General features: G+C 41.1%; 1 protein-coding gene across 2 annotated transcripts in view; it reads right to left on the minus strand.

Moving 5' to 3' along the window:
* Positions 1-472: 472 nt before the first annotated feature.
* LOC139757122 (uncharacterized) overlaps positions 473-18,288 on the minus strand; it is a 157,664-nt gene continuing 139,848 nt past the window's right edge. For both annotated transcript variants that reach the window (XM_071677220.1, XM_071677219.1), the window contains 2 exons: positions 8,645-8,710; positions 473-998 (listed from right to left, as the gene is read on the minus strand). In XM_071677220.1, the coding sequence (XP_071533321.1) occupies positions 953-998; positions 8,645-8,710 (112 nt within the window). In that variant the 3' untranslated portion in view covers positions 473-952. The remainder of the gene's footprint in view (positions 999-8,644; positions 8,711-18,288) is intronic.

Below are 18,288 nucleotides of genomic sequence, written 5' to 3' on the forward strand. Positions count from 1 at the left end.
TGTATGTGTCAGGGAAGTGTAGTTTTCAGATGGGTGAATGTCTATTAGACAGGAGCTTAAGAATGGACTGGAAGGGAAGTTGTTTAGTGCCTGGCAGATACTATTTCCATAAAACCATTATATAAAATGAAGGGATGTGTATTGTCATGAAAAAAAAAATCCCATCCAGAAACAAGTGATTCTCAATTCTAACAGGGCTATAAATAAAAAATTTTTAAATGCAGTCTTCTTGCACAATGGAAATAAACTAAAACATCCAAGACTGCACAAACAATGAGCTTCTACAGATATCCAACAATCTTACACATTCAATGCAGTGCACCCTTGGAATGAAATGTTGAATAATGGGACTCTTATAGAATAACCTCTTTTTCCACTAACAAATAAAGTAGCTAATTCATCTTAAAAAAAAAATAATGGTATATATTCACTTAGAGGGCATCAGACATGCATAATAATGGTCAAAGAGTGATTTATGGCAAATCAATTATGCTTAACTTTACTCAGAAACTATCAATTCATGTGCAAAGTACAAGAAATTCCAAAATCATGAAAGACGTGTTTCTGAAAATAAAAATCCATCATGGAAACTTAAGGCCCCATAAAAACTTTCTTTTTTACATCCTGACAAAAAAAATTTTATTGCAGCATGTGTTGCTGCATGAGGAGAAATGGGAGAGTTTACAGGAGTTTTCAAAGGAACAGGCTGTTTGATTATGTCATGCCTTCCACTTTGAGCAGCATGTATTACTATCTGCAGTGAACTAAACACAACATTCTAAGTGAAACCTTAAAAAATTTAGGTCCATGGCACTGGGGGGGAAAAAAAAAAAAAAAAAACAGAAACTAAAAGCAAGCCCATTCTAATTGATATGTTATTGCAAATAAAGTGGAAACACATGCTTTGGCCTTCAGATGAACGGCAGTATGATGTTAGTAATTCATGGAAATATCACATCTCATCGTCACTCTCCGTTTCAGGCAGGCGATCAATACCCCTGAAAGATGGAACAAAGAAATTACTTAAACTTTTTATTAAAAGTATTCCAAAGACAAGATAGTCACTAATCTTCACTGGTTTAACAGTTCTCCTTTCACATGTCTTACAAAGTACTTAGTGAATGAATAAATAATTTCAATGCACATATGGTAAATAGCTCAAACTTAAGTGTTACAACAAACTCTGTAAGATATACAAAACAGCAGTGAAATGGGTACCCATGAATTGGAGAGAGAGAGAAGGGATAAGAAAAATATGTGAATGGTTTAACAGAAAGAATGTACAGATGACATGGAACAGAATGACTGAGGACATAGTTAATGCAGGCAGCATACATAATTTAAGAAGCTGTATGATAACAGAATATGTTTAAAAGATGGGGCCCCATGACTGTAAAGCTCCTTCCCATACAGTACAAGGAGGTAATTTCAAATAAGAATCAAGGAAGCTAGGTTACAGAAAAATCCTTGAGGCTTTAAATTTGCCCTTTGTGGATAAGAAAAGAGTGGTGATCTGGTCACAACCTTTAAATTCTTAAAACAGATCAATAAAGAAGACAGAACTGTTCTTCAAAAAATGCAGACAGAACAACCACAGATGACATGAAGCAAGAAAGTTGTTAAAAAAAGATATGAGAAAATACTTGTATAGTAAAATAGTGCTTGATGAATGGTTTAAAGTGATTGGAGACAGCATTAATGTAGACAATATACAGAATTTCAAAAAGTATATGAGAGAAAGTTCAAGAGATGGGGTCCCAGGAGTCAAAATTTCCCTCCTCATACAGTACAAGCAGGTAACTGGCATTGAAATACTGGCCAGTCTAACAAGAAAAGACAATCAGAAAGCTAATGAATGACTTTCTACGGAAGAAAAATCAACAAAGTGAGAGAGCACAGACTTTGGGAAAAGGTCACACATAACAAATCTCTTAGATTTCAACAAAAGGGAAGGTTGGGTGGACTGTTTACATAAGGACTACCACAAAACATTTGACACTGTACTACATGGGAGGCTGATTAAGTAATTTGATCACCAAGAAGGAATAAAGGGAAAACTACCGCAATGGACAGATCATCTGAGTGGAATGGAACAAAGGGCACATGTCAGAGGAGCCTTTTCAAAATGGGTCGAGGCGACCATTGGAATGTCATAAAGTTCTGTTCTGAGACCATTGCTCTTGACTTATATAAATGGACTTACATAAAGGTATGCAATTCTACCTGAAAATGTTTGCAGATGATGCATAGATCACAAGGGAAGTGAAAAGCACGAACAAGTGCATCAACATACCAGGGAACATTGACAAACTCTGAAGTTAGTCTCATACTTGGTTAATAAAGTTTATCCCAAGTAAGTATAAAGTAAGGAGGATGAGTCACCTTGAAAGAAGGCCTTGATATCATCATTATCATCTGGCAGGAATCTGTCTGTGAGAAAAACTTGTGAGTGAACACTGTGCCTAACCTGTCACCACAGTTCCATTTTAGAACATAAAAGGAGACCAACTGTTTGATAGCAAATATTTGAATAACATTTTAAGTTCAAAGGTAAGGGAATATGAGCAAGCTGTTCCCATCATACATAGCCCAAAATGAACAAATCAAACACAAAAGGTCCAGAAGAGAGTATCAATGATGGTACCAAAATTAAGACAACTGAGTTACAGGGAAAGGTTAGAGGTTTTAAATCTGCCCACCTCAAAAAATCACAACCCTCAAGTTTTTAAAACAAGTGGATGATGAAGACACTGAACAGTTCTTTGAAAGATACTGGAATAAAACAACTAGTGGCCATAACATGAAATTAAGCAAAACACTTGTCAAAAAAGATGTGAGGAAGTATTTCTATAACACAAAAGTGGTGACCAAATGTAATGAAATGACTGAATACATGGTTAATGCAGACAACATCAGAAATCAAATAGCTGAATTACAGGGACTGTTCAAGAGATGAGGACCCGCAAGTGTTAAACTCCCACCTCTTAGAGAAGGTGGGAGGGAGAGGCTGGGAGTGCTGAAGAATGTATGGTGAGAACACTATCTGGGAGGGCAAAAATGGATATGTTTAAAGGAATAGTTGAGCCAACATTATATAGATGTGAGGAACAGGCCTGAGATAAGGCTATGTGGCAAAGGGTGCATGTGTTGGAAATGAAATGTCTGAATACAATATGTGATGTAAGGTAGTTTGATCGAGTAAGTAATGAAAGGGTAAGAGAGATGTGTGGTAATAAAAAAAAGTGTGGTTGAGAGAAATGGTCTGGAAATATAGAGAGAATGAGTGAGGAAAGGTTGACAGAGAGGATATATGTGTCAGAGGTGAAGGGAGCAAGGAGAATGGGGAGACCAAATTGGAGATGGAAGGATGAAGTGAAAACAACTCTGAGCAATTCGGGCCTGAACATACAGGAGGGTGAAAGGGGTATACGGAACAGCATAAATTGGAACAATGTGGTATACTGTGGTCAGCGTGATGTCAATGGACTGATCCAGGGTATATGAAGCATCCAGGGTAAACCATGGGTAGGTCTGTGGGGCCTGGTTGTGGATAGGGAGCTGTGGTTTCAGTGCATTACATATAAAAGCTAAAGAATGAATGTGAGTAGATGCAACCTTTCTTCGTCTGTTCCTGGCATTACCTTGCTAATGCGGGAAACAGCAATCAAGTATGAAAAGGAAATCAGTAATCCACCAAGTGGAAGACATGTGGTGCACCCACAAGCCAGGCAGCATTTAAAAGAAAACATAATGATCAGAAGAAAGAAAAAAAGAGGTATGAGAGAAACATTACTGATACAGAAGCACCCTAATCTATTTAATATACATTTTTTTTTTTTTTTTTTCTGTCTCCCGCGTTTGCGAGGTAGCGCAAGGGAACAGACGAAAGAAATGGCCCAACCCACCCCCATACACATGTATATACATACGTCCACACACGCAAATATACATACCTACACAGCTTTCCATGGTTTACCCCAGACGCTTCACATGCCTTGATTCAATCCACTGACAGCACGTCAACCCCGGTATACCACATCGCTCCAATTCACTCTATTCCTTGCCCTCCTTTCACCCTCCTGCATGTTCAGGCCCCGATCACACAAAATCTTTTTCACTCCATCTTTCCACCTCCAATTTGGTCTCCCTCTTCTCCTCGTTCCCTCCACCTCCGACACATATATCCTCTTGGTCAATCTTTCCTCACTCATTCTCTCCATGTGCCCAAACCATTTCAAAACACCCTCTTCTGCTCTCTCAACCACGCTCTTTTTATTTTCACACATCTCTCTTACCCTTACGTTACTTACTCGATCAAACCACCTCACACCACACATTGTCCTCAAACATCTCATTTCCAGCACATCCATCCTCCTGCGCACAACTCTACCCATAGCCCACGCCTCGCAACCATACAACATTGTTGGAACCACTATTCCTTCAAACATACCCATTTTTGCTTTCCGAGATAATGTTCTCGACTTCCACACATTCTTCAAGGCTCCCAGAATTTTCGCCCCCTCCCCCACCCTATGATCCACTTCCGCTTCCATGGTTCCATCCGCTGCCAGATCCACTCCCAGATATCTAAAACACTTCACTTCCTCCAGTTTTTCTCCATTCAAACTCACCTCCCAATTGACTTGACCCTCAACCCTACTGTACCTAATAACCTTGCTCTTATTCACATTTACTCTTAACTTTCTTCTTTCACATATACATAAAGCAGCAAATTATTGGTAAAACACCAAACACTGCAGTTACTTAATTAGAAAACTCTGGCGGAAAACTCACTCTCCATCAGCACCCAAGACCTTCAGCTTAGTTCAACCCACAGTTCCAACAATAAAGAAATAATCAATCTATCTATATAAATGACACCCATTCCCTTTGGGAACTCCCTAAAGGGAGTGGCCACAGCAAAGTCTCCATAACTGCTGAACTCCAGTGTTACTTCTTAGCCTTCAATGCCTTACCCTTAACAGGCAACTCTAGTGCAGTGTTTTCAGAGGTTCCTACCTCAAGTTCCTACCAACATTTCTACCTAAAGTGTCAACAAAATATTCCTGCCTGTTACAACCTACTACTTCTACCTAATGCTCCAAGCTAATGCTCTAACATACAACTTCCTAAAGCTCATGTTTAACACTCCTATCTATCTCTGATGCCTGTTCCATTCTGAAACTCCCTCAAGAGGGTGGCTATGGCAATAGTCTCCATAACTAGTGAACTCCAGAGCTGCTTTCATAGCCTTTACTGCCTCACATTGTTTGCAGAGGCTCCTACCTAATGTTCCTACTAATTACTTCTACCAATGCTCCTGCCTAATGTTTCTAACTACTACCATTTTGCCAAAAGGCAGGGGTAGCAAATAGCGCTTACCATAAGAAAATCTAGAGTTACGAGGAATGAGCTGTGTGAGTTATGTGCTGTCAAGTGTTATGTGTGACAAGGAAAGATTTTGTATTTGTGGACAGAATGCCAGAAGTCCAAGAGTGGGTGAGGCAGAAAGAAAAGAACAGCTACCTGGGTCAGAGGAGTGCAACTTAACAACCACCTACTACTTCTATCTATTGTTCCTACATTCTGCCAAAAGGCAGGGCTAGCATAAAGTGTTCACTGCAGGAAAATCTAAGAGTTGCAAAGAATAAGATGTGTTAGTTAAGTGTTGTCAATTGTTGTTTGTGGCAAGGAGAGATTGTATGTTTATGGACAGAATACTAGCAGTGCACGTGTGGTTGAGGTAGATGATTTATTCTCTTTATTTTTCTTTGATTAATTTAGGAACCATCTGAGTTGAGTCTTGTAATTAATGAAAATCTAACAAGTTCAATCAGATAATTTAAAATTCTTTACTTTTAAGGATTAAGATTGCCTCCACTTAAAGAGAACACATTATCATGTAACATTTAAAGAAAAAGAAAACATTAGTTGGCAGGTAGCCACCAAGCAGGGAGATATATTATCATTACTACCTGCCTGGAGATTGGTAAGGTTAGTGTTGGTTACATAGTGAGCCAGCACTTCAATGATTTTCAAATTGCACTCCTTTGACCCAGGTACCTATCCTTCCTTTCTGCCTCAACCACACGTACACTGCTAGTATTCTGTCCATAAACATACAATCTCTCCTTGCCACAAACAACAATTGACAACACTTAACTTCTTTTTTTTAAATAACTGTAGTAAGATCATGAACTGAATTCCTTTGGGATGAAGCAATTCATCACCTTTGACACAATACACATATCCATCTGAAATCTCACTAAATAACATGGGCCACTTTGTGTCAATACTGGTCCCCTGAGCACACAAATCTAGTCCAAGCCAGTAATGACATACCAAAATGGGCTATCATTGGCAACAGCCTGTGCTCAGCTTAGCCTTGGCAATCTTGACACACACACACACACACACACACACAAACACACATAGCAACATGGAAACTAAAATATCAGATATGATACAACACTTTCAAAATGTGATCATGTTATGCTTGATTCTGACTGTGTGATTGCTGAGGAAGTAAAATATCAGATAGGAAATCAAATTGAAAAAGAGAGGGCACTGGAAACTACACACTAAACAATATTTCATTGGTTCATAAAATGGGAAAAGGAGTCCTGCAAGTACAATATATATCACTGTAAAATATATATCACTGTTGTGAAAGCCTGTGAGAATCATTATGAAGGGGGTACAACCTTTGACTGCAGATAATGAGCAAAGGTTAGTAGAAAGAAATCATCCAGAAGCTCAGGTAAGTATGGTAAAATTAAGTTGGTTCTTCACTTCTTGGAGGTTCAAATGGAGATATGTCACTGATATCATCAGAATATCCATCAACTGGTCTCAACCAGGGATTAGAGGCAGGGTTTACAACATCTGAAAGTTACCTTTCCCCTAGCACTCCTTATCCACCATGTGGCACTGCCCACAGAAACTCTTCTTCAATATTTTTTTATTTACACATGTTAGTGGGTAGTAGATGGTAGGAGCATCAGGTAGAAGTAAACAGTGGGAACATCAGATAAGAGCCTCTGCAAACCCTGAGCAAGAGTTGCCCCCTGCCAGTGGCTTCTTAAGGGTGAGACCCTAAAAGTTTGAGGTGACACTGGAATTCACTGGTTATGAAGATTCTATTGCCATGTTCCAGTGGGAACAGGCATCAGAGATATGGGTAAACAGTTAGTAGGCAGCCACCAACCAGGGCGGTGTATTACCAGTACTACCCACCCGGGTATCGGGAGGGTCAGTGACGGATGTATAGTAAGCCAGCATTTCAGTTGTTGGCAATTAGCATTCCTTTGACCAAGGTACCTGTCTTTTCTATTTGCCTCACCCACATGTGGAATGCTGGCATTCTGTCACAATTATGCAATCTCTCCTTGTCACACCTGACAACACTTAACTCACAAAGCTCATTCTTCCTAAGGCTTGATTCTTCTGTGGTAAGTGCTAAGTGTTAGCCCTGCCTTTTGGCAAAATGGTTGGGGCAATATATAAAATTAGAAAGTAGGAACATTAGACAGGAGCATTAGGTAGAAGTAGTAGGTAGGAAGATTAGCTGGGAGCATTAGGTAAAGGTAGTATGTTGGAAAATTGGGTAGGAGCCTCTGAAAACTGTGCTAGAGCTGCCCTCTACTAGTGGTTATTAAGGGTGAGGCACTATAGGCCAAGAAGTGGCACTGGAGTTCAACAGGTATGGAGACTCTTTTGCTGTGGCCACCCCTTTGAGGGAATTCCCAAAGAGAATTGGTGTCAGAGAAACAGACAATATAGATGGTTAGCCATTTCAGGCATCAGTGAGGTAGCACCAGGAAAAGGTCAAGAAATGGCCTCAATCACTCCTTTCCACCCTCTAATTGTTATGTATAATGCACCAAAACTATAGCCTCTTATCCACAGTCAGGTCCCACAGGCCTTTCAGTAGGTTCCCTCAACCACTTCACATGCTCTGGTCACCCCAACAACAGTATGCCATCCCCAATAAATCAAATCACTCCAATTTGCTGTATGCCTTGCATGCCTCACACCCACCTACACATTCAAGCCCAAAGCTTTCAAAGCATCCTTCATTCCATCTTTTCCCCGCCTCCTTGGTTTTATCCTTTTCCATATTTCCTCCACTTCTGACATGTACATCCTCTCAGTCATCCTTTCCTCATTCAACCTCTCCATATGCCTTAGCCATTTCAGCACACTCTCTTCAGGTCTCTCACACATCTCTTACTACTACAACTCTCTCATATCTATGGAGTGAAAAAGATTTTGAGTGATTGGGGTCCGAAAATGGAGGAGAGAGGAAAGCATGCATGGGATACAGTGAATCGGAATAATGTGGTTTACTGGGATTGATATGCTGTCAACGAACTGAACCAGGTCATATGAAGCTGCAGAGGAATACCATGGAAATGTCTGCAGGGCTTGGTTGTGGTTAGGGGGCTCATCTTTCACAGAAATGCAAATGACAGCTAGAGAACAGATATGAATGAATATGGCTTTTCTTCATGTGTTCCTAGTCATGCAAGAAGCAGCGATAAGTATGATGGAAAGAAAAATGAATTTTCTCACTCCTTACAGCACCAAACTCAGTAAACAAAATGTTAATGAACCTTGTTCAAAACCCATATTCATGACTTACCAGGCAGGAGAATCTGGTGGGGTATCAATTACTGGGATAACGCCTAATGTTTCCTTAGCAAACTGCCTGCAAAGGAAACACATCTTTTGTGAAAAAAATTAATAATTGTAGCAAAAAGAGTTTTCCACTTGTGTCTCCTGCACTGCAGCATAATTTTTGATATCAACATACAAATGGGTGAAATTATTGTTTAAAAAATGTATGTTCCATTGTAAACTTGCCATCTGGAAAGAATGGGTGGAACCATTCAAAAATATCAAGAGCATATGTATTACACTCCACAGCCAACGTAGGATTTTTTTTTCCTTCTTCCAAATTCTGAGCCAGGTTAAGTTCCAAGTTTAAGCTTTACAAATCTGACAACTGAGGCAAAAGCTTAAGAGGGGATATGCTACATATGTCATTCAATTCTTTGGATGAAGGTTAACTGTATAAGTATACAGTCTGATGTGTTTTACCCAACCTTCATGGATCAGTTCATATCTTCTAATTATAGGCTAGTTATGTTCCAGATTAAATTTTTTGTAATGGGTATAACTTGGGCAAAATCCATACAACAGATATGGGTTTTATGCTTATCAATCCTTCAGATACTGGGAAACCAACATATACATTTTACCAGATACTTTTTGAGTCGGGTCAAAAGCATCTTCACTAAATAATAATGAATACCAGTGACAGATGGCTGGTCAGATGCCTAAACAAAAATAATTATGATGACGATGGACTAAGCAGTCCCTAAGTGTCTTACTATGCTGTGCAATTGACACACACAAAAAAAGATAAAAAATCCCCTCTATACAGCACACCCTTCTGCTAAAGATTCCCCAGAATACAGGGTACATTTTCTAATAAACCAAGGCCCTTATACTGAAAGCTCAAACAGCAACATTTCACAGTTATGACATCTGAGAATTAAGATACAAGCTTAGATAACAACTCATACACCCTTGGAAATGCAAAAGAGCTGAAAAGAATTCATATTCTTATTCTTTTTCATAGTTTTTTGTTTCAAATGTTAGCAAGGTAGCACCAGGAACAAATAAAGATTGGCCTCATTTATTCAATCCATTCTCTACTTTCATGTATAGTGCACCAAAAATGGAGCCTCCTGTGAACAGTTAAGCCCTACAGATGTTTCTGTGGTTTCCCCAGAACACTTCATATGCCCTTGTTCAGCCTAATGATAGCACATCACTCCTTGTATACCATATCACCAATTTTCTCTGCCCAATGCATGTTTCTCACCCTCTTGCATGTACAGACCCTCATAACTCAAAAGCCTCTTTCACTCTATCATTCCATTTCCTCAGTCTCCCCACCCCAGTTCTGACATGTATAAGCCTCTTTCACTCTATCATTCCATTTCCTCAGTCTCCCCACCCCAGTTCTGACATGTATCTTTTCAGCCAGTCTATTTCTCTTCCCTCATCCTCTCTATATTTCAAGACCAATTCAGCACATCCTATTCAACTCTCTTAATCCCACGACACACTACTACACCTCTATCTTAAACTGTTCCTTAATCAACCCTCTTCACACCACATACTGTCCTAAAGCATTCACATTCAACACATCCACCCTTTTACATCTAGGACCCATAATTCACACCCATACAGCACTGTCAGGACTACTATAGCATAAAATACCTATCTTTATACAAACTCATCAATGCACCCAAGACATTTGCCCCATCACCCATGCTCTACCATCTACTCCTAGTTTACTAAAACACTCTTATATTTTCCACATTCCCTCCATTCAAAATCAACTCAACCTGTCACACAACCTTCCTAAACTTCATAAACTAATTTCATCCATATTAACTCTCAACTCCCTCCTTTCCCACACTCTCCTCTCCCAAACTCAATACAATGACATTTGTAGTTTCTCACTAGAGTCTATCACCAGAGGCATGTCATCTGCGAATTGCATATGCCTTACCTCCCATTCATCCATACCTACCCCAAACATACTAGATACATAAAAAGATCAACCTTCAAAACAGTCAGTCATGTTATGATTTGCATAACATGTACCAGGAATCATGTATAAGGTAGTTTACACAGACCAACTGTGCAACTGCTGTATCTTGGTCACTAATGGTGGCTAATAGTCTACCAATCTCTGCAAGTAGTTCAGAAGGGTAATGTCAGGGATTGGAGAGAGGATATGACCTAATGAAGGAGTAGCACTACTCCTGAAGCAGGAGTTATGAGAGTGTGTGACAGAGTGTAAGAAAGTAAATTCTAGATTAATGTAGATGGGGAGAGATGTGTGATTATTGGTGCTTATGTACCTGGTCATGAGAAGAAAGATCATGAGAGGCAAGTGTTTTGGGAGCAGCTGAGTGTGTGTGTCAGCAACTCTGGTGCATGAGATCGGGTATTAGTAATGGGTGGTTTAAATGTGGAAATACGTAATGTGGCAGTTGAGGGTATAATTGGTGTGCACGGGTGTTGTGAATAGAAATGGTGAAGATCTTGTGCCTTTGTGTGCTGAAAAAGACTGGTGATAGAGAATACCTAGTTTAAAATGAGATATATACATAAGGATACATATGTGGGTAGAACAGATGGTCATAGGGCATTATTGGATTACGTGTTAATTGATAAGCATGTAAAAGAGAGACTTTTGGATGTTAATGTGCTTAGAGGGGCAGCTGGTGGGATGTCTGATCACCATTTTGTGGAAGCAAAGGTGAAGATTTGTAGAGGTTTTCCAAAGAGAAGAGAAAATGTAGGGAAGAAGAGAGTGGTGAGAGTAAGTGAGCTTTGAAGGGAGACTTGTGTGAGGAAATACCAGGAGAGATTGGGTGTAGAGTGGCAAAAGTTGAGAGCAAATGGGGTGAGGGGAGTGTGTGAGGAATGTATTTAGGGAAGCAGTGATGGCATGTGCAAAAGATGCATGTAGCATGAGAAAACTGGGAGGAGGGCAGATTAGAAAGGATAGTGAGTGGTGGGATGAAGAAGAAAAGTAGTTAGTGAAAGAGAAAAGAGAGGCATTTGGACGATACTTACAAGGAAGGAGTGCAAATGATGGATATGTATAAAAGAAAGTAACAGGAGATCAAGAGGAAAGTGCAAGGGTGGAAAAAGAGGGCAAATGAGAGTTGGGGTGAGAGAGTACCAATAAACTTTAAGGTAAATAACAGGCATAAGAAAAGAGAACAAATGGGAATATTAATGAAGGGGGCAAGGGAGAAGTGATACAGGTAATGATGAAATGAGAAGATGGAGTGAGTATTTCAAAAGTCTGTTGAATGTATTTGATGATAGAGTGGCAGATGTAGGGTGTTTGGTCAGGGTGGTGTGCAAAGTGAGAGTCAGGAAGAATGATTTGGTTTAGAGAGAAGAGGTGGTGAAAGCTTTGCAGAAGGTGAAATCCAGCAAGGCAACAGGATTCGATGGCACTGCAGTTGAATTTATTATGAAAGAGGGTGATTGTGTTGTTGATTGGTTGGTAAGGATATCCAATGTATGTATGGATCATGATGAAATGTCTGAGGGTTGGCAGAATACATGTATAGTGCCACTGTAGAAAGGCAGAGGGGATAAAGGTGAGAATTCAAATTACAGAGGCATAAGTTTGTTGAGTAATTCTGGGAAATTGCATGGGAGGGTATTGATTGAGAAGGTGAAGGCATGTAAAGAGCATCAGACTGGGGAGGAGCAATGTGATTTCAGAAGTGGTAAAGGATGTGTGGATCAGGTGTCTGCTTTGAAGAATGTGAGCAAGAAATACACAGAAAATCAGATGGTTTTTATGCAGCATTTATGGATCTGGAGAAGGCATATGATAGGGCTGATAGATACACTTTATGGAAGGTCTTAAGAGTATATGGTGTGGGAGGTAAGCTGCAAGAAGCAGTGAAAAGATTTTATCAAGGATGTAAGGCATGTGTACGAGTAGGAAGAGAGGAAAGTGATTGGTTCCCAGTAAAGGTTGGTCTGTGGCAGGGGTGTAAAATGTAGCGATGGTTCTTTAATTTGTTTATGGATGGGGTGGTCTGGAAGGTAAATGCAAGAGTTCTGGAGAGAAGGGGCAAGTCTGCAGTCTTTTGGGGATGAGAGGGCTTCGGAAGTGAGTTAGTTGCAGTTTGCCGAAGATACAGCACTGATGCTGATTCAAGTGAGAAACTGCAGAAGTTGGTGATTGAGTTTGGAAAAGAGTGTGAAAGGAGAAACTTGAGAGTAAATGTGAATAAGAGCAAGACTGTTAGGTTCAGCAGGGTTGAGGGACAAGTTAGATGGGATGTAAGTTTGACTAAAGAAAAATTGGAGGAACTGAAGTGTTTTTGATACCTGGGAGTGGGTTTAGCAGCAAATGGAACCATGGAAGCAGAAGTGAGTCACAGGATGGGGGAGGGGGCGAAACTTCTGGGAGCAATAATGATGTGTGGAAAAAGAGAACATTATCTCGGAGAGCAAAAATGGGTAGGTTTGAAGGAATAGAAGTTCCAACAATATCATATGGTTGTAAGGCATAAGGTGGATGTGTTGGATAATATGTGGTGCTTGGAGGTTTGATGGAATAAGTAATGAAAGGGTGAGAGATGTGTGTGTTAATAAAAATATGGTGGTTGAGAGAGCAGAAGAGGGTGTGTTGAAATGGTTTGGACACATGGAGAGAATGAGTGAGGAAAGTTTGACAAAGAGAATATATGTGTCAGAGGTGTAGGAACAAGGAGGAGAAGTAGACCAAATTGGAGGTGGAAAGATGGAGTGAAAAAGATTTTGTGTGATTGGGGCCTGAACATGCAGGAGGATGAAAGGATGGAAAGGAATAGAGTGAATTGGATCGATGTGGTATACCGGGGTTGACGTGCTGTCAGTGGATTGAATCAGGGCATGTGAAGCGTCTGAGGTAAACCATGGAAAGTTGTGTGGGGCCTGGATGTGGAAAGGGAGCTGTGGTTTCGGGCATTATTGCATGACAGCTAGAGACTGAGTGTGAACAAATGGGGCCTTCGTTGTCTTTTCCTAGTGCTACCTCGCACACATGAGGGGGGAGGGGGATAGTATTCCATGTGTGGCGAGGTGGCAATGGGAATGAATAAAGGCAGACAGTGTGAATTGTGTGCATGGGTATATATGTATGTGTCTGTGTGTATATATATATGTACATTGAAATGTATAGGTATGTATATTTGCGTGTGTGGACGTGTATGTATATGCATTGTGTATGGGGTGGGTTGGACCATTTCTTTCGTCTGTTTCCTTGCGCTACCTCTCAAACGCGGGAGACAGCGACAATGGGTAGTGAGTGGTGGGATGAAGAAGTAAGATTATTAGTGAAAGAGAAGAGAGAGGCATTTGGACGATTCTTGCAGGGAAAAAATGCAATTGAGTGGGAGATGTATAAAAGAAAGAGACAGGAGGTCAAGAGAAAGGTGCAAGAGGTGAAAAAGAGGGCAAATGAGAGTTGGGGTGAAAGGGTATCATTAAATTTTAGGGAGAATAAAAAGATGTTCTGGAAGGAGGTAAATAAAGTGCGTAAGACAAGGGAGCAAATGGGAATTTCAGTGAAGGGTGCAAATGGGGAGGTGATAACAAGTAGTGGTGATGTGAGAAGGAGATGGAATGAGTATTTTGAAGGTTTGTTGAATGTGTTTGATGATAGAGTGGCAGATATAGGGTGTTTTCGTCGAGGTGGTGTGCAAAGTGAGAGGGTTAGGGAAAATGATTTGGTAAACAGAGAAGAGGTAGTAAAAGCTTTGCGGAAGATGAAAGCCGGCAAGGCAGCAGGTTTGGATGGTATTGCAGTGGAATTTATTAAAAAAGGGGGTGACTGTATTATTGACTGGTTGGTAAGGTTGTTTAATGTATGTATGACTCATGGTGAGGTGCCTGAGGATTGGCAGAATGCGTGCATAGTGCCATTGTACAAAGGCAAAGGGGATAAGAGTGAGTGCTCAAATTATAGAGGTATAATGGATTTGTATGTAGCATTAATGGATCTGGAGAAGGCATATGATAGAGTTGATAGAGATGCTCTGTGGAAGGTATTAAGAATATATGGTGTGGGAGGCAAGTTGTTAGAAGCAGTGAAAAGTTTTTATCGAGGATGTAAGGCATGTGTACGTGTAGGAAGAGAGGAAAGTGATTGGTTCTCAGTGAATGTAGGTTTGCGGCAGGGGTGTGTGATGTCTCCATGGTTGTTTAATTTGTTTATGGATGGGGTTGTTAGGGAGGTGAATGCAAGAGCTTTGGAAAGAGGGGCAAGTATGAAGTCTGTTGGGGATGAGAGAGCTTGGGAAGTGAGTCAGTTGTTGTTCGCTGATGATACAGCGCTGGTGGCTGATTCATGTGAGAAACTGCAGAAGCTGGTGACTGAGTTTGGTAAAGTGTGTGAAAGAAGAAAGTTAAGAGTAAATGTGAATAAGAGCAAGGTTATTAGGTACAGTAGGGTTGAGGGTCAAGTCAATTGGGAGGTGAGTTTGAATGGAGAAAAACTGGAGGAAGTGAAGTGTTTTAGATATCTGGGAGTGGATCTGGCAGCGGATGGAACCATGGAAGCGGAAGTGGATCATAGGGTGGGGGAGGGGGCGAAAATTCTGGGAGCCTTGAAGAATGTGTGGAAGTCGAGAACATTATCTCGGAAAGCAAAAATGGGTATGTTTGAAGGAATAGTGGTTCCAACAATGTTGTATGGTTGCGAGGTGTGGGCTATGGATAGAGTTGTGCGCAGGAGGATGGATGTGCTGGAAATGAGATGTCTGAGGACAATGTGTGGTGTGAGGTGGTTTGATCGAGTAAGTAACGTAAGGGTAAGAGAGATGTGTGGAAATAAAAAGAGCGTGGTTGAGAGAGCAGAAGAGGGTGTTTTGAAATGGTTTGGGCACATGGAGAGAATGAGTGAGGAAAGATTGACCAAGAGGATATATGTGTCGGAGGTGGAGGGAACGAGGAGAAGAGGGAGACCAAATTGGAGGTGGAAAGATGGAGTGAAAAAGATTTTGTGTGATCGGGGCCTGAACATGCAGGAGGGTGAAAGGAGGGCAAGGAATAGAGTGAATTGGAGCTATGTTATACCGGGGTTGACGTGCTGTCAGTGGATTGAATCGGGGCATGTGAAGCGTCTGGGGTAAACCATGGAAAGCTGTGTAGGTATGTATATTTGGGTGTGTGGACGTATGTATATACATGTGTATGGGGGTGGGTTGGGCCATTTCTTTCGTCTGTTTCCTTGCGCTACCTCGCAAATGCGGGAGACAGCGACAAAGCAAAAAAAAAAGTTTGTTGAGTATTCCTGGTAAATTATATGGGAGGGTATTGATTGAGAGGGTGAAGGCATGTACAGAGCATCAGATTGGGGAAGAGCAGTATGGTTTCAGAAGTGGTAAAGGATGTGTGGATCAGGTGTTTGCTTTGAAGAATGTATGTGAGAAATACTTAGAAAAGCAAATGGATTTGTATGTAGCATTTATGGATCTGTAGAAGGCATATGATAAGAGTTGATGGAGATGCTCTGTGGAAGGTATTAAGAATATATGGTGTGGGAGGCAAGTTGTTAGAAGCAGTGAAAAGTTTTTATCGAGGATGTAAGGCATGTGTACGTGTAGGAAGAGAGGAAAGTGATTGGTTCTCAGTGAATGTAGGTTTGCGGCAGGGGTGTGTGATGTCTCCATGGTTGTTTAATTTGTTTATGGATGGGGTTGTTAGGGAGGTGAATGCAAGAGTTTTGGAAAGAGGGGCAAGTATGAAGTCTGTTGGGGATGAGAGAGCTTGGGAAGTGAGTCAGTTGTTGTTCGCTGATGATACAGCGCTGGTGGCTGATTCATGTGAGAAACTGCAGGAGCTGGTGACTGAGTTTGGTAAAGTGTGTGAAAGAAGAAAGTAAAGAGTAAATGTGAATAAGAGCAAGGTAATTAGGTACAGTAGGGTTGAGGGTCAAGTCAATTGGGAGGTAAGTTTGAATGGAGAAAAACTGGAGGAAGTAAAGTGTTTTAGATATCTGGGAGTGGATCTGGCAGCGGATGGAACCATGGAAGCGGAAGTGGATCATAGGGTGGGGGAGGGGGCGAAAATCCTGTGAGCCTTGAAGAATGTGTGGAAGTCGAGAACATTATCTCGGAAAGCAAAAATGGGTATGTTTGAAGGAATAGTGGTTCCAACAATGTTGTATGGTTGCGAGGCGTGGGCTATGGATACAGTTGTGCGCAGGAGGATGGATGTGCTGGAAATGAGATGTTTGAGGACAATGTGTGGTGTGAGGTGGTTTGATCGAGTAAGTAACGTAAGGGTAAAAGAGGTGTGGAAATAAAAAGAGCGTGGTTGAGAGAGCAGAAGAGGGTGTTTTGAAATGGTTTGGGCACATGGAGAGAATGAGTGAGGAAAGATTGACCAAGAGGATATATGTGTCGGAGGTGGAGGGAACGAGGAGAAGTGGGAGACCTAACTGGAGGTAGAAAGATGGAGTGAAAAAGATTTTGTGTGATCGGGGCCTGAACATGCAGGAGGGTGAAAGGAGGGCAAGGAATAGAGTGAATTGGATCAATGTGGTATACCGGGGTTGACGTGCTGTCAGTGGATTGAATCAGGGCATGTGAAGCGTCTGGGGTAAACCATGGAAAGCTGTGTAGGTATGTATATTTGCGTGTGTGGACGTATGTGTACACATGTGTATGGGGGTGGGTTGGGCCATTTCTTTCGTCTGTTTCCTTGCGCTACCTTGCAAATGCAGGAGACAGCGACAAAGCAAAAAAAAAAAAATATATATATATATCTTATTTTCATCTATCATACTTTGTAACTGTCTCCCGCGTTAGCGAGGTAGGCAAGGAAACAGACAAAAGAATGGCCCAACCAACCCACATACACATGTATATACATACACATCCACACACACACATATACACACTTAGACATCTCAACTAATACATATATATGCACACAGAGACATGTACATACATAAACATGTACATAATTCATACTGTCTGCCCTTCTTCATTCCTGGTGCCACCCCGTCACATAATGAAATACCAACCCCCTCACCCCGCATGTGCACGAGGTGGCACTAGGAAAAGACAACAAAGGCCACATTCATTCACACTAAGTCTCTAGCTATCATGTATAATGCACCGAAACCACAGCTCCCTTTCCACATCCAGGCCCTTCAAAACTTTCCATGGTTTACCTCAGATGCTTCACATGCCCTGGTTCAATCCAATGACAGCACTTCGATGCCGGTATACCACATCGTTCCAATTCACTTTATTCCGTGCACGCCTTTCACCCTCCTGCATGTTCAGGCCCCAATCACACAAAATCTTTTTCACTTCATCTTTCCACCTCCAATTTGGTCTCCCACTTCTCCTCGTTCCCTCCACCTCCGACACATATATCCTCTTGGTCAATCTTTCCTCACTCATTCTCTCCATGTGACCAAGCCATTACAAAACACCCTCTTCTCCTCTCTCATTCACACTCTTTTTACCACCACACATCTCCCTTACCCTTTCATTACTTAATCAAACCACCTCACACCACATATTGTCCTCAAACATCTCATTTCCAGCACATCCACCCTCCTCTGCACCACTCTATCTATAGCCCACGCCTCACAACCATATAACATTGTTGGAACCACTATTCCTTCAAACATACCCATTTTTGCTTTCCAAGATAACATTCACGACTTCC

The sequence above is a fragment of the Panulirus ornatus genome, chromosome 24 (genome assembly GCF_036320965.1).
Source record: "Panulirus ornatus isolate Po-2019 chromosome 24, ASM3632096v1, whole genome shotgun sequence".
NCBI lineage: Eukaryota > Metazoa > Arthropoda > Malacostraca > Decapoda > Palinuridae > Panulirus > Panulirus ornatus.